The following is a 24,610-nucleotide window of genomic DNA, read 5'->3' as shown; positions in this document are numbered from 1 at the left end:
ATTTTGTTTGTTTGTTTTTGAATTTCGCACAAAGCTACTCGAGGGCTATCTGTGCTAGCCGTCTCTAATTTAGCAGTGTAAGACTAGAGGGAAGGCAGCTAGTCATCACCACCCACCGCCGACTCTTGGGCTACTCTTTTACCAACGAATAGTGGGATTGACCGTCACATTATAACGCCCCCACGGCTGAAAGGGCGAGCATGTTTGGCGCGACGGGGATGTGAACCCGCGACCCTCAGATTACGAGTCGCACGCCTTAACACGCTTGGCCATGCCGGGCCCCAATACTTATTTTAGTGTGCTGCATAGTATAACATTTTCAAACATCAGGGTAAACAAAACTTATCACGGATACATAGCCAGGACTAATAAAACATTTCTACTTGGACATGATGTAAGGAATATATACATGTATATATTGTTTCTCTATTCATTGTTTACTCAGCATTAAAATTAAGTTATAAAAACTGGCCAACTCGTCCCATACAGGTGTATAAAGGAAGAAATGCTCAACTTATACTGTTTATGTAGCCTGTTGAAACCTAATTTACCGATCATTTTAGTCGAGAGTATGTTTAATTAAATTATTAACAAACAGAACAATATATTAACTTATTTTATCATAAATACGCTGAAATAAAACAGTCATAGTTTAAACGTCAAAATCATTCATCTTAATTAAGAGAAATAGAATGATTACTGTCATTTAACCACGTTTCCTTTGTTTTTCTGAATTTTGTTTCTATTTCATCTACCTGTATAGGTATAGCGATGAACTCCACATGCTCTGAACTGTTTAAATCGCTTTTCTCTTGTAATGATTCAGCTGTTATTTCAATATCTGGACCCATGGTTTCTTCTTGTGTACTGATAGCAAAGAGATGAAGGTTTTGCCCAGGAGGATGCCATTCGTGACGAATGTTATGCTCTACGAAGTCAGCACCTGCCAACTCGTCTTCTAAAGACATACGAATTGGTATAACCTTGTTGATGGCCTAAATAAGAACATGTTCATAACAGATTAAAATACAAACTTATGATGAGACGATACTTCATCCAATAATTTACGTTTATTTAATAAATAACTCTTGTTTGGAATTAAACAAGTGACTCCGTTCACACGTTTATACAATGTGTGATAATAATTGGTAGGGTAAAATTATGTTTGTAAAAAATAGAGAAAAATATAGATATATTTTTGATATCTTTGGAATAAATTTTGTGCACAATATATAGTTGTTGTTTTTTCTTTTCTCGTTGGTAAATAAAAAACTTAACTGTGAGAATTTTGTTATTGTTATTAATCAGCCTGTGTCTGACTTATGACACCAATTGCGCAGTTTGTGCAAATATCGTTACATTTATTATTCAGGGGTTAGATGTGGCATGTTGATTAATGTGCTGGGTTACAAATCGTACGGTTCAAAGTTCGAGCCAATATGTGATGCTTTACACGCTCCATCTGTTAAACTGTGGTGGCGTTATAATTTTTACAACCAATCACGCTATCGATTAACAGCACCTACGTAAAAGGCGAGTTTTGTAATGTGTTTTCTCTCCATTTGATCAGAACATCTAAGTTATGGACTGCTATAGCTGTACTTTGGGGCTTTTGATGTGGCCATGTACACCATTAGTTGTATAAGATGCGTGAAGGTTGAAAACTCTAAATAACTATTAACAAAACACATAAAAATATTTGGATTTTCAAAAAGAACGTAAACTGTACTACTTACGAATAATAGGATATAAGTGCATACAACACTCCAGGTCATGATGGTAGTGATAGCCAATGTCTGTGCTCCCAAAAGAGACCATCCACCTCCACGAAAAAGTCCAGCCTTTTCTTTACTCAAGAACAACAGGGAATCTTTTTCCACAAACAGTCCTACCGCAATCATTCCCCAGATAGAGCCACTGCCATGAATCGAAACAGCTCCGACAGGATCGTCAATTTTAAGCTTATTAAGCACACGGGCTATGAAATTGGCAAACAAAGATCCTACCATACCCACTATAAGGGCTTCCCATGGATGATAAAGAGCACATCCAGCTACGAGAACATAAAATATATATTAATACTATAGTCTATGAATACATGTGTAGTTCTATACAGGAAGTACATAATGTATGAAATAACAATATCTCCAGAAAGGCCTGAGTATTGCTGCTAAGTTTTGTAGTCATAATTTATTGACATACGTTTGATAACTGAAAAATTTCAATCAGTCACGTGTTGTTACAAGTTATAAAGTGTAACTAAATGAACAGAAAAGCAAGATGGTCTCTGAAAGCCCACGTGATCTGGTCACTGTAAAGAATGTCATTATACCCTTACCACTATTATGTTTGTCATGTATAGCGAAGCTCTTAGCCACTTCCTGGAACACATCAGTTGACAAACATTAGCAGTATATGTTTCAAGTCCCTATTATCTAGCAACCTGTCTTCAATCTCTAATTCGTGGCATTGAGCGCATTTTTAACCAAATGCTACTCTGATAATACTAGAGAACAATTGGCCACTGAAGTAACTGAAGATGACGAATTTAAGCACATATACTTTTATATTAAAACTGGAGTATCGTCAGATGATTGTAATGTAATTGCAGATACGGAAGTAAATCCAAACATTATGTCTTGAATGATAATTTTATTTATTACATAAGAGAGAATTAGGAATTTAACGCTATTTATTACTCAATATGAATATTGAAAATTATTTTCGGAATATCGGAATTCCTGTATTTTACGTTTTCTTTCTATTTCCTTTGCCTGATTCCATTATTATTGATTTATTAATACTTATGATAGATTGTTTATTACTATTGGTGTGAAGTCTTGCCTAGATACTTGTTTGTTAACTGTGTTTTGGTAAGTATTGAATTTATTTTAAAATGTGGTTACTGTGAATAATATATATATATACATATATAGCTGTTATAGCTGTTGAACCCTGATTGTAGAGGCATGTTCATTTAAGGCTGTTACAAGCTGTTCAAAAGAAACTCTATGGTATCCAAAACTTTTAATGAAATAACAGTTCGTTTTAGAACTTCAAAATGTTTTTGTTAGTTATCTTCTAATGACCACCTGTTTTGTCCTCTTTTCTTTTACAGTTACAGGAGTATCACTAGGTTCTAGAAGAACATGATGTTTAGTATTGATCTGTACAGATTGCTGTATTTGAGGAACTGAACCTTGAGCAATATTGCCAGATGTGCTTCAGTTCTAATGTCCTCCTTTTTTTGACAAACTACAGATAAATGGCATTATACATCTGAATCAGTCATTTACAACAGTTATTTACATTTTTACTTCTTCAATAAATACTTCGTTACATGAATAAAATCCTTCATTGCTTTACTATTGACTGTTGTAATTATTATTGTATTTCTTAACTATTAACTTCCACAGAAATGCTATAATTCCACTCGATAAAGAAATTGTAATCTGTCTATAGAAAAACACAGTGAAGATATTATTGTTTTGGATTACATATAGAAATGAACCTTCTTGAAAATAACAACAGTATCATATCTGTTTGGTCAGTTTCTGCGTCTCATAATTAATTGATTTCTCTGCTTGAGCCTGCAATATTTAGAATATTTACGGTTGTTTAATATTTTTTAGAAGAGCATCTTTTCAGCATACTATTATGTTATTTGTCATAGCTAACGGATATAATGATAAACTGTGGTTTATTTACAAATTTACAATTAAAAGTAATGCAACGTTAAAATCAGTATACAATAAATAGTTATTTAAAACAGGGGTATGCCTTACAAAGATAAAAAAAAGAAGAATCTACCTTTGACATCACCATCAGGAATAGCGGTAAAGGCATGACTGGTACATATATACCCACATAATCAGTTACATTCCAATAACGCCACCTAGAGTAAGTTAACCAAACTTACAAAACATTTATAGAGTATCATATTATTTCTAAACCTGGATCAGCTTTCTAGTTGAATACGATAAATTTGTTTTCTCAATTTCAGTAACTTCTCTGATGTCTAATTCAATTTTAAATTTTACTACTTTTATAAGTTTAAATGTTAATCCTGTCTATAACATGAGATGTTGCCACCACTTATTCTGCTAATACCAACTTTGTATTTTTCTATCGCGTTTTTATGTTCTTAATCCTGCATTTTAAATTTCCAGACGTTAGACTAATAAAGAAGCGACGACAGATGCAAGGAATTTTATAAATCCCACATTTATCAATTTCTTCTATGTGCTCATGAGGCCGTTTAACTTACAACTCAGAGAAACTGCTACACTACATTCTATGTATTTGTTATCACATTACCTATCCTTGAAAGTAATTCAAGTTCTCGTATTACTAACTTTACATTTTCCCTCTGATCTTGTACATTCTAACATTCTTAATTTATTGAAATGTTTACGATGCAATATGTCAATTATTTCAGGTTTATATCCTTTATTTCTGGCTACATGTTTTAAGCAACTTAACTCTGCTTTTACATCAAAAAGAAAATAAATAGATATTAGCATAACATGTGGCGGAAATACCTCATGCCATAGACTAGAATAAGACATAAGGTGATAAAACAGGTAAAATTTAAAATTGAATAAAATACGAGTGAAACTACTGACATTTACAAAAAACAAGAACCGTGATATCGTATTGAATAGAGAAATTGACCCAGGTCTAGAACTAATAAAGTAATAGAGAGGTGTTTTGTAATTATGAATAGTTTAAGCCTAGATGTCGTTATTGGTATGTAAGTAATTGTGTGTGTGTGTAAATCCCTAACCATGTTTTACCATTATTCCCAAAGATAATTTCATAGGCACTGAAATATGCATAGTCTTAAATATATAGTTTTTAATAACTGTTTACTGTGTAATTATTTGAACGTTGTATTACTTTTAATCGTAAGAAAATGTTTTACACAAGAGTCATTTTTAAATCATTTACCATGTGGTTTCAAGCATGTTAACTTTATATGTGCACGAAAAGAAAGTTATTTTAAATCATTTTTTATTTCAAAAGTTTTTTCTTATATTATTTACATCAACAGATGTAGCAGTGATAGGTTTGTAGGAGCTTTTTCGCGAAATGTTGCAGTAGCCATATAAAGATTGAGATTGTACCATAACTGCTTACTTGTATACCATTTTTTTTATCAAAAAAGCAGTAAATGACATACGACATTAAAAAAACGCTCACTTAAGTATAAGTGTGTTTATCCTGAAAGTAAATTTAAACAATGGGTGAAAAGGAAATCCCTTAAATGATCAAAGAGATTTGAAAAAAAACAACTACAACTGTGTGATTATTGTCTTATCAATTATTAATGTAACCAGTGCTTTTATTCTAACCATCCAGTAACGACTGAACTACATTAGCTATGCGCACACCTCATGTAATGCAAAAAGAAACCGAAGAAGTCCCGTCAGTACCTCTAATAGCCACCACCTCTGACTGATCTGTATTTACGCAGTATGGCTGCTATGAAACCTACGTATTTTAAATGAAAAATACCTTGCTGATGCATCCTGAATCGTTTCTAGTTGGTTAAACCGTACCTGACAGGATCAAACGTAAAAGCCTAAGAGAAGTTAGAGGACAAACTAAAAGACTTCTTTTAAATTGTGGTAGACTTCTCTAGCGGTTAAAATTGTCTACCTGATAAATTCTCTTTGCTGTCACAATTCTAAAGTTACTAAGAAATACGAATTTTTCTTCTATTTTAGTGTTTGATTATTTTACGATTTTAAAATATTATGCTGCAGTTTAATAAATATTTTCAATACGTACGTTTTTCTATTTCTAGCGTACAGATACAAAAGCAAAGAGATAATAGTTTCACTATTATGGTTGAAAGATATATCAAAAGGTGTAACTACGAAATATGGAGCAAACTGTCGTACATGCATTTGATATCAATCTTTGAAAAGCTATTCAAACAATGACTCAAACAGTTACTGCACAGGTGTCAACATGAAGGAGTCAACTCTGTATAAACCGTTGCATTTGATAAGTGGTGCTGGTACAAAGTTCGAAGTACAAGGAATAAAAGTGTAACGGTTGATTCGCGAACTTAAATGTTTAGATTAAATGTATCTTCAGAAACCAGAAGACGCAATTAATGTTTGTCAAATTCCGTTTCTAAAAGACTCGTAAATACTGCAGATTGAATATAATGTGTTTAACAAAAATATTTTAAACAATATTTAGCCTAATAGCACTCCCGTTTTATGAGTAACAGTTATTTGAGTCAAGTTAAACGTGATGTGATCTTGAAATCATATTGTTCAAGTTTGCACTTTACAAAAAAGTGCGCGTCTTGCCTTTATCAAACTCAACTGTTAAAACAACTTTTAGGTGACCAATTTATTTTGGAAAAAAATAGTAAGTATTTTTCATATCTAGCATACAGTTTGAATATTTTAAAGATTATTTGAAGAAAAAACCGGAAAAGAACGTTGTGTGCAAAACATATATAAATTGTATTCGTATCATACTGGAAGAAAGTGCTGAAACTTACATAGTTCTGATCCTTAACAACGACGGACTCTGATGTCTAGCAGAAACAGTTTAGGAGATTTACTTTATTGTTTGTTTTATAGAATTTCACGCAGAAATATTTCAGGGCTTTTTGTGCTAGGAGTCCTTAAATTTGAAGCGATAGACTAAGTGGGAAGGCAGGTAGGTGGTCAATACCATCAATATATGTTTAGAGTTACTCTTTATCAACGACAGCTATTGACCATTACATTATAATGCCCACATGGCTAAAAGAGTGAGGAAGTTCGCACCTGCGATTAGCACATTGCAAAACAAGCTCTCTAAACACCAAAGCCCGTCAGCAGAAAGAGAAACAAAATTGCTTGATTTATTGTTTGTTCATTTGTTTTATACCACAAAACTACGTAATGGACTATCTGTGATCTGTCCACCGTAGGTACAGAAACCAGATTTTAAATGTTATAAGTCCACTGATTTGCCGAGGGAGCTCATTTGATGTAAAGATTGGTCTTTGTTCTTTTTTTCTTGGAAAGCTACGTAGTGAGCTTCGTGCGTTCTATCCATTACAAGAAATTTAACCCCTAATTTTATCGTTATAAGTCCATAAACTTGACATTAGCTGACGAGGAAATTATTATTTAAATATAACCATAGAAAAACAAAAATACGTTATTGTAAAAAGTCTTAAGAGAAAATAAAGTAGCTTACGTTTAACCTAAGCCTAGACACAACTTAAAACAGAATAATATTAGAATGTTATTTTATAGCTGAGACTCGCTAATTTGTAAACAAACCCAATTAATTAATAAAAAAGTGATATCCACATTGTCATGCCTGAAAGCCTCTGGTAGCTATCGAATAATGATATAAATAGTTATATTTGTCATATGACAATTGCAATATCTGATCGTTAAAAACGTAAATAGTTTTGATAGATTATAAAATAATGACTGGTTAGTTTAATTTTTTACTAAACACAACTTTGTTTAAGTTCCAATGTATTTTGTAAACTGTCACTTGCTCTTTCTTAAACTATATATACAGAATTGCAAGGAATGTTCTATAATGTTGTTGTTATTTACTGTTTATGTTTAAAGTGCACATTAAAAAATATATCTCACTTAAAAATAACTGTGCTTATCATGAAAGTCCGTTTAAACAATGTGTGAAAAAGAAATCCCCAACGATTAATGAGATTTGAAAAAAATACAGCTGTATAATTATTGTTTCATCAATTATAAATATAAACAATATTGTTTTTTTATATTCTGTATATACCAGTAACGATTGAACTACATAGACTATGTGTACACTTTATGTCATGCAAAATAAACCGAAGAAATCCTGCCAGTACCTCTAATAGCCATCACTAAAAAAACTTAGTGCCAGTATTTTATATATTGTGTGATCAATGTTCTTTAATGTACTTGTTATTTACTGTTTATGTTATAATTCAAACACAATCTAAAGAAACGATACCTAGTGAACAATGTTGAACATATAATCGTAAAGAATAACATGTATTTTGCTCAAATGTATTGCACTGACTCAGAACGTTATCAATAAAATAAAAAATAGATTACAAAATGACAACATGTTTGTTTTTTTGCTGTGCGAAATTATTCTAAGAAACTGCCCTATTTTTCAAAAATTATTCCAAATAGAAACACTTACAGTCAAACAATGAAGTACTGGAAATCATACAAACAAAACTCCTTTATCTGTGTTGTATTCAGCTCGTAACTATCTTGCTAATAGTTAGATGTGAATGAATGTCTTGTCTACAACGAAAGTATACTTTCCAAGAACACTTGGGTAATAAATATGTTGAATCATGATATATCTACCTTTTTCCTAATTCTTCATGTTTGAAAATATTGTGCCTGTTACAACAGTGCTTCTAATATTATTTAATTATTAATTAATTTAAGGTGTGTAAGAAAAAAACAACAACATTAATCATAATGTTATATTGACTGTGACACGATTTGGCACACACGTATATGTATTTTGGAACAGCTAATATTGATATTCATTTCCTCACAAAAGATAAAACAATTTGTCATACGGACAGAAAATGATACAACAGGTTTGTGCTTAGTACATTATTTCAAGAATGTGGTAATAAATTGGTTTGCCAGTGTATTATTTTATATTTGTATAAACCCCTAAGAGTTTTGGGGTTCTTATATGCTTAGTGTGTTCAATTCAATGTAGTTTAGAGTGTTAGCCTTAACATAGAAGACAGTTGTATAAAAACTTCATGTTTTAACAATTTTTTTATTAATTGAAAAAGTATCTTTGCTCATTACAGAAAGAAACGTTGAACTGTGTAATCGTATATTTTATTAGCTCTTTGTGTTTTGATCTATTTGTTGTTAGGCGCAAAGTTATACGTTTTTTAGCTTTGTGAGTACGAAAACTTACCGTTGAGCCACTAGAGGACTTTATGCTTTAGAATAATGTTTTTTTATGTGCGTGTGTGTGTGTGTTTTCTTATAGCAAAGCCACAGCTGGCTATCTGCTGAATCCATCGAGGGGAATCGAACCCCTGATTTTAGCGTTGTAAATTCGTAGACTAGACTTACCGCTGTACAAGTTAACAGTATTTTGAGCACATTCTTGAGGTAATCTTATCTGATAGGATTCGGTAGTCATTTTTAAAACGTTATTAGAGTGCTTATGGCCTTTTGTAGCAACTATGAATTCTCTGATTTATAGACAAACACATTAATCACTAGCTTTAACCTGACTGTTCTGGAATTGAGATAACAAAAACCGCAAAATAAATGGCATTCAGTCAAATGAGTTTAGTGTTAATAAAGTCACCAAACAAAACAAGCATAAATAATTATGGATCGTAACAGTATTTTAAATGTTAAAACCTAAAATCTACATAAAATGTTCAATATCATACTGATGTGTTAACAATAGTACATATATAAATAATGAAAATAGTGTAATGAATTAAATGGTGACGAACTATCTGAGTTACCGAAAGCTCAATAGAAAATGACAATTTTAGTGAATTAGATAAAAACTGGAAAAATGATAGTGAATGAGCAATTTGAATATTTCAACACAATAAATGTTGTTGTACTAGATTAAACTTGTTGGTTTTTAATTCCAACTTAGTTTAAAAATATTCACCTAATTAATTCCTCTTTCAAGCCTATTTCATTAAGAAGTTAGCCATAGGATCACATACAAAACCTGTAATGGTTTTCAAACGCAACCCAAAATTCGAGCGCTTTCGAATTGTCCGCTATTCTTCTTCAGGAAAATAAAGGATCATGTTTAACAAGTGTCGTGAAAACATGTCCTATATGTGGCACTAATGTTGATGTCACGTAAACCGAATGTTCCATACGAGTTAACCCTGAGAACTAGCCAATCATAACCTATAGTTGTTGGTATCAGGTTTAGCTTGTTTCAAATAGGTAAGTACAATACGTACCGTCATCAGTTAATTTAAACGATAAACCACTGTAAGCCTGTGATATATTTACACTGTACACATTTTAGGTCATATAATGATTTTTGACATCAAGGTCAAAGCGCCAAATGTTGAGTTTAGATGTAGATCAAATAAGCATAACTGTAATTGAGTCCACATTTTGAAATACTCACCCTGTAATATAGTAGTGTACTGAATCTTATATTTATATTGTAAATATTCATCCCGCTTGCATTATTTTACTAAATCGCAAATTTGTGTTGGATATATTTACTCCACTTACGGTACTGTAGTGAATCGTAAGCTTATGGTGGAAATATTCACCCCACTTATGGGACCCAAACTTTTATAAATAATTTTAAAAGTGAAAATTTCTTTCTAAAGTGTGTTTTCAAGTTAAGCACATGTAACCAAACTTACAGTATTTACCGTGGCGCTTTTTAATATCAAGAATCATTACGTCGTACTATGGTAAATAATAAGTCCATCTGCTATTCAAACCAAAGTTATGCAAGATTATACATATCTAATTATTGTATAAAAACGAGTTAGGCTAATGAACAAGTTTTTTTAATTAATCATTTTTCAGGCTTAAGTAGAAGCTGCAAACACTGTCAAACAACTGTATCTGCATTTACGAATAGTTTACAGCTGAATCCTCTTGGTGGAAGAATTATAAATTTATCGCCTAATGTAAAAAAAATATATATATATTTATCAAAAATTCTTAAAGCCACGAAAAAGTAAAGTAGAAATATAGTAACTATCATTTTGTTTTACATGAGTAACATTTTGTCCATCTTTATATGATAAAAGTTTGCTCTTTTTGTTCTACTTCATACTTCAATGCAATTCTTTATATAACCAACTTCCAATGACACAAATATAATTTATTATTTGTCTTTTTTTTAAGTATCTTAATGCGTTTAGATGAAGATGACAAAAAAAAACAGTTGAAGAGAAAGAGAGTACAGTGTGTAAAAGCAGTCACAAACTTTTTTAAATTATTTAGTATGGATAGAATACCTTGATCAAAGTTTCTCCCTTTCTTTCAACAGTTTCTCAGTTATTAAAATACGCGTACGAGTGCAAAACACTACGCGCTTGCAACAACTTAATATTCATCTCTAATAAACGGTTAGTGAAAAACAAGAATGAATCTGATCAGCCAACTTTGCCTTTTATAACTACTTTTGATGCAAGTGAGTTTAAGAGATACGGGCAGTCATACAGATAAAATATGATTATTGAACTAAAGCGGTTTTAATATTATTAAGTAAAATATGTTTTGTAAAATTTCATCATTTACTTAAAGTTTTATGTCCAAATCTGGCAAAAACAGCTTTTTTGATATTTCTAGCTAAACATATAACAAAAAAATGATATTGCAAAACGACAGAAACACGGTTCATTCAGGAACAGTAGACATACACTATGGGACGAGATGTAAATTTTAATTATAATTATTTTGCAAGTTGATGATAATAAATTCTTGAATTTCTACGCATGTGTTTTTTAAAAATATCTAAGGGTAATATTTTTCAGTGTCTGTTTATTATCGTTATTTTGATATTCGTATTACTCGAAACAGTATTTAAAATACTGATTAATGCATCAAGGAACTAGGGAAGAAAGTTTCCAACCCCTAAAGTTCTCTGTGGATCATCTACGAATTAAATCAGCTTATACCAAAATCTGGGGATCGATTTCCCGCGGTTAACATAGCAGATTGCCTAATATTACTTTTTGCTTACAGAACGAAACCGACCATAAATCTCTAGTTGAACTTGTTTTATACATAAGCTTGAAAACTACCACCTCCATGACTAATAGTAAAAAAAAAAAAAAAAAAAGAAATTTATAGTATGAATTATACTATTCCCATACTTCTTTTTCCCTTATTACGGCCCCCCGCTAGTACAGCGGTATGTCTCGGGATTTACAACTCTAAAATCCGGGGTTCGATTCCCCTCGGTGGGTTGAGCAGATAACCCGATGTGGCTTTGCTATAAGAAAAACACAAACGCACCCTTATTATATCCGTCAACTCTATTTAGGTAGAATATATTTCTATCAGGAATTAACTCATACCAACATAAATATAACACACACACACTACTGTTTATTGGTGACAATTAATAATATAGCTTTAGAAATCAGTTTTTTTACTTACAGGTAGCATATTACTTTCTTCTTTCACCTCTCTTAGTTTATTCGGTTTCTCTCACATCTCCTCAATTTGTTTCTTCATTGAACTCCTGTATTTCATTTTTGTTTCTGAAACCCACGCCTAACAGGCCTCTTTTTTTCTTACTTTGCACCTGTTTGTTTCCCAGTACGTTCGATTATAACGTTTCATAATAATAGTAAGACTTGTAATTTCTGTACAGGATGAACTTAATTCCCTTAATTCTTAAAGACAGACCGAGATCTAGCCTGTTTCTCACCTCTCTCAGTCCCAGCTGATGTTCCTTACACATAATTTCATAACAGGAGTCATAATTGATGAATATTGTTACTGGGGAGATCACTTTCATGTTTGTTCTAAGTGACTGAAATATAATTATCACAGTCATCACAAGCTGAGCCGGTATGATATGGTCGTCATACCAAATATGCTTGTTTTTTTTATCCGTGGGGCCGCTATAACTATTCGTTGGTGAAAGAGTAACTCAAGAGTTGGTGGTGGGTGGTCTAGTATTACAATGCTAAATTAGGGACGGCTAGTGCAGATAACCCTCGTTTAGCTTTGCACGAAATTCAAAAACAAATAAAGCAACTTGAGCTCATTTGGTAGTAACAACTTTTTCACATGTTGGTTGTTTCAGGTCGAAAAAATAAAATGTTCTGTGGTAATAATATTGTTTTCTGTATTTTCAGTGAAGATGAGCAAACTTGTTAAAATACTAGCGCTTGTTTTATCACAAGAAATATTTTAATTTGTTTCTGCAGATCAAACTTACTTTCTGATAAAAATATCTTGCGTAACATTATGTCTTTCTAGAGTTTTATAACTAACTGTAGACTGGATTTCTTCCTAAATCTGAAGTTTCACATTTAGACAATCATTCATATTTTGAACATTTTGACACCATACATAGGATTATGTTCTTTTAAATCTATCAGATATGCATGCTTCTCTTACTACTTAAGCGTCTTAAGATTCACAACAACGGATTGTATTATATTTCCTGTTGTATTTGGTCTTGCTTTAACATCTATTACATTTCATATTTATGATAAACACGCTAAGACCTAAATAACCAAGTTTTAGTTTATAATATGTGATGATAGAACCAATAGAATGATTCTCCTAGAGCTAGAAACTAGAAATTTGCGTGTCTGTATGTGGACGTATTTAAACCTCCTTTAATAAACATTTCTTTGGTACAGTTTCAGTATTATGAAGTAAGAAAAATCATAACTAATTTCAACAACGATGAATGTACACTTGCTTTAACTTTTAAATTTAGAAGAAGAAAAAAAGGTTTTTGACACTGCGTGGCGTGTGAATTTGATATATGAATTACAAAACGTCTTATCTCTCTACACTTTGTTTTCTCTGCAGCTACTAACAGAAACATTAAGATGTTTAGATTTTCCTCAAGGACCGATGATAAGTTCATTCCTTCTAATACTGTAGCTAAGTAAAAACTGAATGTTACTCTAAACCACACGAAACATACTTTATACATTTTAGTAGACAAGGATTAGGCAACAGAAAAATTACTGAAGCAATTACAAACGGTTTTATTAAAATAAGTCTAAGTGTCAGAATTCAAAATCAAAAAATAAACTGGCTTACACCAGTGCCTTATCCTGGAGAAAACGTGTTAAAATAGTTGTGAAAAAGGTTTGGTAAAGCGAGTTTTTTTCTTCAAAATACCCGTCAATAACGTAAAAAATTTATAACATATAAAGTTGATATACTTGATCATAATCACGTCATAGTTAATTTAAACCAAAAAAATCTATGTTTTATGTATATATATTTAATATACTGTAGATCTGAAAAATGGTCGCCTCACTTTATCGTCTTCTTGTGATAAATATTGTGGTGATCTTGACTGTTGCTGATACGGACATCTGGACAGTTACCAGTTATCCCAACCCTCTTAGATATCCGCAGAAGTGTAACCGTCCTCAAAAGTCCTTCATCTGCGATCCTGACAGCATTTTATTGAAGTATCAAGGTAAAAATGAGAAATTAGGAAAATTAAATTTCATACACATATATAAAGTAATTGTGTAAATATATATATTCCAGGTTCCATTTGAGTTCTTTAATATGCATCGTTATTAAGCCTAACAGTTTTTGTTTTTCTTAACAATGGGCAAAAATCTTTTTCTGTTCAACCATTTGTGAAGTATGTTGTTAGTGACAGGTAATGAGGTGACATTTTCGGAATTGTATTTAGAGTTTTTCAGATTATATAACTGCCTATTTTAAAGTCCCCCGGTAAACAGCGGTAAATTTATAGACTCACAATGCTAAAATTCGGGATTCGATTTCCTGCACTTTTTTTTTTTACAACGTAAAAGTCCGTGTATGTTATGATGTTCAAAATGAAACGTTCGTTCACATATATAGTGAACAATCATTTACAAGCAAAGAATAGATAAGGAGATTCATTTGTAATTGTTCTTTCAGAAAATAATAATGTAAAAATTTATCGAATAATTCCTAATGTAAGATTTTGATCTGAAATAAATTCACATGAAAAAAAAAGCCAGTACTATATCAATGGGGAAAAAATGTTAAACATAATAATGTTTTTGTTCTTGTGTTGCTGTTTGTAGCTATTGGTTTCATAACATAATAGTTCTCTTTTCAACCAGCTGATAGGCTTAACGAAATTATGATTCGGATACAGGCGAAAACTATTTGTGTCTGCCAACAGTGTCCAGAGAAATTAATGGGAGGATTCACTGTCGGAATAGCCCTGATGAAGAAAATGTTTCGTCCGTACAAGTATGTCATTGTGTTAAATTTTCAAAGAAAAAGAAATCAAATTAAACAAAAACAAACTAGATTGCAATTTATTTTTATGGTTTATAACTTGAACAGCAAATCATGTGCTTAAATGATTTGGTTAGGTTGTGGCATCTGCTTACTGATATTGTTGGCCCCGCATGGCCAGGTGGTTAAACACTCGACTCGTAATCCGAGAGTCGCGGGTTCGAATCTCCGTTACACCAAACATGCTCGCTCTTTCAGCGGTGGAGGTGTTAGACTATGACGGTCAATCCCACTATTCGTTGGTACAAGAGTAGATCAAGAGTTGGCGGTGGATGGTGATGACTAGCTGCCTTCCCTCTAGTCTTACACTGCTAAATTAGGGACGACTAGCGCAGATAGCCCTCGAGTAGCTTTGCGCGAAATTCACAAACTAAACAAGCTAATACTGTTTGGTAATTAGCGTGTCAGACTGTGGACCTTATGGTCCCGGTTTCGAGACATTCCATCCTTTCAACTGTAAACGTTTATATGTTGAGAATTTTATTTTCAATCCTGTTTGTGAATGAATAAAGGGTCATTTGTCATTGAAGTCCACAACTAAGGCTGTGTAAAGCAATTATTTGTAAACACGTATGTTTGTTTTCAATTTCGCGCAAAGCTCCATAAGGGCTATCAGCGCTAGCCGTCCATAATTTAGCAGTGTAAACCTAAATAAATGACAACCAGTCATCACCATCCAGTGCCAACTGTTGGGCCACTCTTTTATCAACGAATAGAGGGATTGATCGTCACATAATAACGTCCCCACGGCTGAAAGGGCAAGCATGTTTGGTGTGATGGGAATTCGGACCCGCGACTCTCAGATTGTTAGTTAAATGCCTTAATCATGACCGTGCTGGGTCAACTTATTAACAGGAGCGTAGCTCAAGTTGTTTCAGAAGACAATCGGTAAGTTATAAAACAATATTGGAACGACTAACTTCTGTTTATAGGAGAAACAGAATTTTACAGAGATTTATAAAGGAAAATGTATGTGATTTAAGTCTGTATAGCAAGCACGAGATATAGTAATGATATAAAACTATATTTATATTTCAATATACAAGCAAAATTATGCAAGAATATTTGTACATAGGACTACAGACAGGTATATAAGTTATTTTCTGTTTTTGACCACCACAAGTATTATTCTTTAATATGATATATACTGTTAACATTTGTTGCTTGGAAACTATGTTCATGGAAGAGAATAAGTGTTGTTCCTTGCTATAAGAAGCATTGGTTAAAGACGTTACCTTCAGCTAGAGTTATGGATAGTTTAAAAATTATCTAGCTATTTTAGCTAAAGCAAAAAATGTTTGTATTCGTTGTGTGTTTTCTTTTAGTGAACCTCAGATGAAGGTTGTGTTTGAATTTGCTGAGAGCCTTCGCAAAATATGGAAACTTGGTCACTGTGACAATGACCTCATTATTTTGGTTGCAACTGAAGAAAAACAGGTATGGTAAAAACATTGCTGACTGAATAGGGAATTATGAGGCTTTTTGAAGTATCAGCTGCCCAGTTTTACTGTACTTAAGTGTTAAAAATAATCATGTTTTTAAAATTTTGACAAATTTTTGTTGGCTGTGCATACTAAAATTTTTGTTTCTTTATAACACACAACATAAAAGTCCGTGTATAATATGATGTTAAGAATGAGACGTTCGATCACATACTAGAGAACCATCATTTACATTCAATGGTTCCCAACCTTTTTTATGCTTCGCACCCCTAAAAAATTTTAATATGTTCTCGCACCCCTCACAGTAATTATTTATTTAAAAATAAAGGTGAAGGTGGCGAAAACAAATTTTTATAATTAGTTTTTAATGATATATAAACAAAAACGAAACATTTGGAAAAGAAAAAATGTTACAACAAACTAAAAGTTGCATAAACCCTACATGGCCTAAAAAAAATAAATTTTCATCCATGCATGAAATGAAAGTTCTTTGAATTTGAAATGTTCAAATGTTCATAAGCCAATTTAAATTTAATGACTCTTTTGTTCCTGTTTATTTCTTACGAGTTTTTCAAAGCGTGGCACTTTGTTGTTGATAGCAATCCGCAAGTCTGCTGTGCAATCAAGCGATTTCTAGATTTTGTCTTGATTAACAAAAGGGCACTAAATCCAAACTCACATAAGTATGTCGTCGCGAATGTGATGAGCACATTTAATGCTTTTTCACAAAGTCTTGGAAACATGTCCATTGCCGAACACCAATATTGTTCCAAAGTTTTGCTTTCAAACTGCATTTCAAGAACTCGATTTGTGCGCAGTTCAATAAGATCTTCCTTCAGTTCTTCATCATCCGACATATTATCCAAATTGAAGGAGTATGGATTCATAATCCATTCTTCAGAAGTTTCCAGTTCTCCTCCAAAATATCCATCAAATGACTTTGATAGTATTTCCAAATGATCCACAATTTCTTCACACACATGGAATTAGGGACTCATCCTCACCTACCATTTCTTCAAGTGATGGAAAATTTGAAATATTCTCTCTTTTAACTCGTCGACACCAAAGATGTACCTTTTCTTTGAAAGCATTTAACTTTTCGCAGCATTTCAATATGTTTTTCCCTTGAAGAAGTACGCTCAGGTCATTCATACGAGTGAAAATGTCACTCAAATGGGCTAGCATTTGGTTGAATTCTTGTGATTCTATTTCTCCGGGCAGATCATAGTCACGTTCTTCCAGAAAAATTTTGACTTCTTCTCGCAGTTCAAAGAAGCGCGTTAAAGCTCTCCCACGTGACAGCCAGCGGACTTTTGTGTGGAAAACCAAAACTGAATGCTCACTTCCAAAATCTTCACAAAGCGACTTGGAGAGGCGGTGGTTCAGAGCGCGACCCCTAATCCAGTTGATGGTTTTCACAGAAGTGTCAAGGACCTTTTTCAACTTTGAAGGCAATGTTTTTGATGCCAAAGCATGTCGATGAAGAAAACAGTGAGTACCTTGCAAGTGCAGAATCTCTTGTTTCATCAGTGCAAAAAATCCTGATTTATTTCCCAGCATAGCAGGGGCACCGTCGATACACACAGAACCAATAATTTGGATATCTAAATCATATTTCGCAAAGAAGTCCTTAACACACTGGAAGACATCTCTCCCTTTTGTGGTTGTTTCAGATCTTCACAGAACATGAAATCTTCCATTATGGCACCATCATGGACATACCTCACTAGTGCGATGAGTTGACTGCAATTTGGAACATCAGTTGTTTCGTCCAATTGAAGAGATTTTCAAGGGACTAGCCCTGATATCTGCGATAACTTGGTCCAAAATGTCCGAACTCAAATCACCAATTGAGTTTTGAATAACATTATTTGATAACGGCACTAATATAAGCTTGTTTGAGGCTTCTTTTCCCAGAACAATTGTTGCCATTTCTGATTCACATGGTTTTATCACCTCTTCTTCAATTGTATGGGGCTTCTTTGATTTGGCTACTTTATACGCTACGTGGTTTGAAGCCATCATCAGTGGTTTGTCAACAGATATAAAACCTAATTTTGGAAGGGTTGCTCGAGAATCAAAGCAGGCTCTTCTACCTTTCAACGATTCAACATCATGGCCTGCAACAGCTACTCTACCATGCCGGTTGTTAAGAGTTCCTGCAGCTTAGATGGCTTCAAATTTGCGCTTGAAAGAACAGCGTCACAAAGCATGCACTAAGGTTTTTGCAGATCCTCAGTTGTCCCGATGCAAGTGAAACCAAACTTCACATAATCATCATTCCATTCACTTTTCTTTGACATAATGAAGTTTTTTTGCACGAACACAGAATCAACAATGCACTGACAACCATAACATCACGCATGGGTTTATATACTCTGCGAAACTTTCTAGAACATTCTCGAATATACGTCACATGACGTTATCGATTAATTCTGAATACTTCTGGAAGTTTCTTGAGTCAAGATCACGTGAATACATAATATAAATAAATGATAGACACTTTAAGACGGCGTTCACGAACGTAACCTAATTAGTAGTGCCGAGTATTTAGGTCACGTTTACGTTTCGTATGTTGTTTGTTTACAATTGTATATTAAGATTTCGGTCTGCGCCAGGGACGGTAGAAACGATAGTTTATCGTAACAAGGTAAAGAGCTACTTTTGTAACAAGAAAAATAAGAATTAAAAATCGAACGTAATTTTTGAATATATAGGTCAGTACCCTAAATATAAACAAAAAAAAAAAACAAACTGAAATGTTATCTCGCACCCCCTGGAAAGATATGTCGCACCCCTGGTTGGGAATCACTGATTTACAAGGTCGGAAGAGATAAGGAGATTTATTTCTAATATTTACAAAATAGCTAATTCATTTTCAATAATGTTAAGTTATAGTAATCCATAATAATTACAAACCAAACTCGTAAAAATGTTTCATTACTTGCAAAAAAATAACTTCCGTTAACTGAGTCATTTCATCGTTTTCATTTGGAGTTGTTTTAATTAATAAGAGTAGTATTTGTTTATTTTGAATTTTTGCGCAAAGCTACACGAAGGCTATGTGCCCCAGCCCTCCTTAATTTAGCAGTGTAAGACTAGAGGGAAATCAGCTAGTCATCACCACCCACTGCCAACTCTTGGGCTACTCTTTTACCAGCGAATAGTTGGATCAAACGTCACATAATAACGCCCTCACTGCTGTAAGGATGAGAATGTTTGGTGCGATGGGGATTTGAATCCACAACCCTTAGATCGATAGAGTCTAGCGCTCTGATCACCTGGTCATGGTGGGCCAAGCTAAGACTGATGCTATATTAAGTGGTTGTACAAGTATAAACAATTACATCTAGCCAAAAAAGTATTTGTTGAGCGCAAACGTACGAAAAGACTGGCCGCACTTTGTTCACCTTGAGGAATCAAACCTAAAATTTGAGAGTTGTAAGTTCTTAAACTTACCGTTGATCCATTAGGGGGACAAAAACAACACCATCAAAGAAAAGAAATAACAACTGTGTCCTTTGCTAGCTTTCTTATAAAACATCTGTATCAAACTAGTGATGTTTTATGTTGAAAATGGCTATTGTTATGAGTTGTTTTCTATTATGTGGTGTTAACCCTTATTTATATAAACGCAATAGGGTTTTTTAATAATGCGATTAACTTTTTATATTTCATTAAATGTGTGTTCAGATTACATGTAACGATCACTAAGTTGTTCTAACTTGCCTGTTTAATTAACTGAAGAAGTTTAATTTACCAGCTACTCTTATGTCTACCAGTGGCTGGGTGTACCGGGATGTGTATTGGGAGGTCCAAGGTGCGAGTCGTGAGTTGCCGCTAAACACGCACAACACTCTCAGCTATGGAAGCTTTGTAATTGCTTTTAGGATAAGGATAGAGACGGTTGGTGCTGCTGATTGGTTGAAATTCTTCTGGTCAACTCTCCTCAGTTAAAGATGGCCGTATTTGAATCTTAGGCTGGACATGCATAGCCTTATGGTTAGCGCGCCGGACTGTAAATAAGAGAATCCTCAATTTGAGTCTTATTACCGAAAAGATGCGCTTCACTCTTTAGGTTTGATTTGGTTTGTTTTGAATTTCGCTCAAAGCTACACGAGGGCTATTTGCGCTAGCCGTCCCTAATTTTGTAGTGTAAGACTAGAGGGAAAGCAGCTAGTCATCATCACCCACCACTACTTGGGCTACTCTTTTACCAACGAATAGTTGGATTGATCGTCACACTATAACGCCCCCACGGCTGAAAGGGTGAGCATGTTTGGTGTGATGGGGATTCGAACCCACGAGCCTCGGATTACGGTTCGAGTAACTTAACCACCTGGCCATGCCAGGCTCACACTTTAGGACAGTGAGTGCATTATTCGATTATATATAGTGTAACCCCAGAGTTAGCTGGGGGTGTTGGTGACTCGCTAATATCTCTCTAGATTATCAGTTCAAAATTGGGGACAACTAAGATGAAAAAATAAAAAGACAATGAAGGTGATCCTCACTTCTTCAGTGGTACAACAGTACACAGTTATACAGAGACTAATTACCTCACTCAAAGTTAAATAATTTACTTTATTTAATAAGAGGTAAATTATTACTGCCTTATTTCACCTAGGTTGTTTATTTTGGTAGTCGTATGTACAATCTGTAACACTTGGTCGAATTAATTATTTCCAGAGTGTTTATAATTTTAAAGAACAAAGAAATTCAGAGAAGTAACACCATTATCAATTTACTGAATAGACATGGATAAGGAAAACATCTTGATATCAACATTAACCATATCAAAATTATAAACACATTTCGTTTTCTGAGATTAGGAAATAATGAATTTCTGCTTTACCTTATATATGTTTTTCATTATAGATGAGAAACTGTTTTTTATTGTTGGTTGTTAAGTTACTACATATATTGTCAGATCATAAACATATATATATATTTTTTATGCAGTCCAACTTTGCTATTGGACCAATGTTTGAGCAGTTCCTAAGACTAGAACAGGCTATGGATATTTATAACCAAAGCAAACTTCACTTTAGTAACGGTAACTACTACCAGGGGTTAGAGTCCATTTTGGAATCGTACTATGACATTTTACACCGTTTGAATTATGGCGAATCCCATCAAAAAGATAGTGTTTCTTCTAGTAATGTAGGAATAGCAGTTGGGCTGAGTGTTGGTCTCGGGGGTTTCATTGTCCTCACAATAGCGTTTGTATGTTGGAGAAAAAGGCGTCAGCAAGCATCTCGCGATAACAACCGTATGAACTTCGGTAAGGAAAAATCAGCATGGGAAGAAAAAGGTAACTTGAAACCTATACCCATAAACTATCTCATATCGGCCACTAAGTACGCCCCGTGTAACGTGGAAGATCCCGATAGTGCTGCCAAAAATGCGGACGACGATGGAGAAGGACGGACGAAAACTCCAATGCTTCGAGCACAGGACCACTGGACGATTCCTGAAGTGACGGAGGAAGAAACAGATAGCGAACCACACGAAAAGACTGTTGAAGAATTATTTCCTACACATCAGGAAGTACATACAGATATTCTACAACCTGGAGACAAGATCAAGAACGAAGGTCTTGAGCACCACAACGATGTCGAAACGTAAATAAATGAGTGGATTGAAATGAAGACGAACCAATCCATAGCTCGTTAAAAAAATATATCCATTGTGACTTTGAGACGAGGTGAAATTAAAAAGTGTATTTAACTAACACGAACTTTAATTATAATCATGTTCTAAAAGTTTGTTACTACCCTCATCCTTAAGTGTTCCGTTACTGACTCGTTTATTACATATAAATACTGATAAAAGGAAATGATTTAATACGTAAAATCACTACATATCTTAGCTCCATCAAACAAAAATAACAAAAGATTTACTGGTAATTTGTAATCCGTTGTTAGCTTACTTCATGAAGTGAAGAAAATACACTAACGTGAAATTAAAACGACTCGTCAGTTGGTTGATGTTCTTTTTTTTTTTTTCAAAATTAAGAAACGAATTAAGTTTAGCCATGCTACATCGTTGATAGCTGAAATAGATATTTCAGAAAATCACAAACTAAAGATACAATAAATTACTGATTGTTTCTAAAACTTTTGAAAATCAAGCATGGTACGTTCTTTTTTTGAACTTTTCATTTATAATTGTTTTATTTTTTGAAACTCAACATTATATATAGTAGAAGTTACTTCCTATGTAACCAAGCCATGCCAGTTGTCTGTTTTATAGAACCGAACTTTGTTTCTTCAACAATTTTAAACATAAAAGAAACTTACGAATTTTCGTAAAAATATTACCGATAACTAGCTGTGTAATACATATTTTACTTCAACGGCATTGTACTTGGGTATCTCAGATCTTGTGTTTTTATTTTATTTGCACACGTTTAAAAAATGTCAAAGGGTCTAGTGGTCTCCGACTTCCATTATGTTCATTATATACATTTTATAAAATACCGTGACTTCTATTGTTTAACACCATATGATAGAGTACTAATAGAACCCATCCATAAAAATATATCAGTTTACGAAAAATAGAAACTGAGTGAACTGAAGGTCCACACAAGATATTATATTGGAGAATGGATTATTTACAGACTTCAATTTTTGATTTACAAAAATCAGTTCTGTTGTATTTAAGTAATACATTTTCACATACTTGTGTTTAAATCAGTTTTGAAACTGAAAAACCTTAAACAACCTATATACAATATTTAAATTTATAAATTTAAATTGGTATGGTTAAACAAAACAAGTCAGTTAATACATATAAAATATACATTTCTGAATTACGATCGTTTCACATAGTTACCCATATTTCTATAATATATTAATCTTTTAAGCTCCACCATTCTCTAGTAAGTACTGTAAATTTTATAAATACAGTTTAGTTTTGTAGCGTAATTAATGCATTCGTTTTATAAAATTTTATGCAAGATCAATCAATGTATTAGTATTACCGTAATTAACGCCTCGTAAGACGTTACATCGTGATATATGCACTCTAATATTGGAAAAAACAATTCTAAGAAAACATTTTGATTGTTTTTGTTTGTTTGTTTTTGGAATTTCGCACAAAGCTACTAGAGGGCTATCTATGTTAGCCGTCCCTAATTCAGCAGTGTAAGACTAGAGGGAAGGCAGCTAGTCATCACCACCCACCGCCAACTCTTGGTCTACTCTTGTACCAACGAATAGTGGGATTGACCGTCACATTATACACTCCCACGGCTGGGAGGGCGAGCATGTTTAGCGCGATGCGGGCGCGAACCTGCGACCGTCGGATTAGGTGTCGCACGCCTTACGCGCTTGGCTATGCCAGGCCTATTTTGACTCATCAACCTTGATGTAGCCTTGACTTGTTTTCAACTGGGTAAATACAGTAAAATACATCATATTCTTCATAGTATATCAACAATATTGCTTAAATTGAATGTTTTACGCTATTAAACACACTTGTAATTTGTAAGTAATGAGATTACGATCTGTATGAAAGGCCGTTGTGAGTAGACCCAAAGCTAATCAATCACTTTTGTCTTCGAAGACGCATGGGAATTTTCAAAGTATTTTTAAAGATAAGTGCGTCTTACAAGGCGTAAAATACTGTAATCTGCTTCATATATTGTTGCTGTTCGTTTAAGAAATATAAGAAAACCGCTTTCCAAAATTTTTTCTTTCATTAATTGCTATTAAAAACCAATCACTTCCGTTGATCGAGTTGTTTGAACATCCTCATTTGGATTTTGTTTTAATTGCTAAAACTGAACCCTATGGTGAATGGTTGTATATTTGTGAACAACATTTAGCCAGAAAAGTTTTGGTAGATAAAGAAAAAGGACCTACACCTCGAAAAATCATTACATTCACACTGGTTATTTCGCTATTACAATTTCATCATATACCCATATAAAGCTGTTAAAAATAAATTCCGGGTCATAAACAAAATGATTTTGTTCTAACTTCTCTTTTACGTTTACGAGTAGAAGCTGTGCAAAGCAGTAAAGGATTGTGGGACAACTTTATACACGTATTAGATATTTTAAGCTTTCACACTTAAACTTAGTTTCCTTTGAAATAGTTGTGTATTAAGTGTCATAATATTCATGTACTAATTTTCAGAAATAAAGTTTGTTCTGAACACAACGTTACTTAAAGCTTACTA

At 33.4% G+C, this 24,610-nt stretch overlaps 2 protein-coding genes across 2 annotated transcripts; one reads left to right on the top strand and one right to left on the bottom strand.

Annotated features, from left to right (window-relative positions):
- Window positions 1-674: 674 nt before the first annotated feature.
- On the bottom strand, window positions 675-8,243 carry LOC143231356 (putative ammonium transporter 2). Its single transcript, XM_076465898.1, has 3 exons — window positions 8,179-8,243; window positions 1,737-2,053; window positions 675-995 (listed from the first exon to the last, which is right to left on the bottom strand). Exons 1-3 carry the CDS (start codon window positions 8,204-8,206, stop codon window positions 675-677), a joined length of 666 nt encoding a protein of 221 aa, XP_076322013.1. The 5' UTR covers window positions 8,207-8,243.
- LOC143232070 (uncharacterized) lies at window positions 6,074-24,591 on the top strand. Its single transcript, XM_076467114.1, has 5 exons — window positions 6,074-6,387; window positions 13,968-14,154; window positions 14,801-14,933; window positions 16,307-16,418; window positions 21,386-24,591. Exons 2-5 carry the CDS (start codon window positions 13,977-13,979, stop codon window positions 22,049-22,051), a joined length of 1,089 nt encoding a protein of 362 aa, XP_076323229.1. The 5' UTR covers window positions 6,074-6,387; window positions 13,968-13,976; the 3' UTR covers window positions 22,052-24,591.
- Window positions 24,592-24,610: the final 19 nt, after the last annotated feature.

This window comes from Tachypleus tridentatus, chromosome 11 (genome assembly GCF_004210375.1).
Source record: "Tachypleus tridentatus isolate NWPU-2018 chromosome 11, ASM421037v1, whole genome shotgun sequence".
Lineage (NCBI taxonomy): Eukaryota > Metazoa > Arthropoda > Merostomata > Xiphosura > Limulidae > Tachypleus > Tachypleus tridentatus.
The sequence above is the reverse complement of the archived record's forward strand: the minus strand, read 5'-3'. Positions and strand labels throughout refer to the sequence as shown.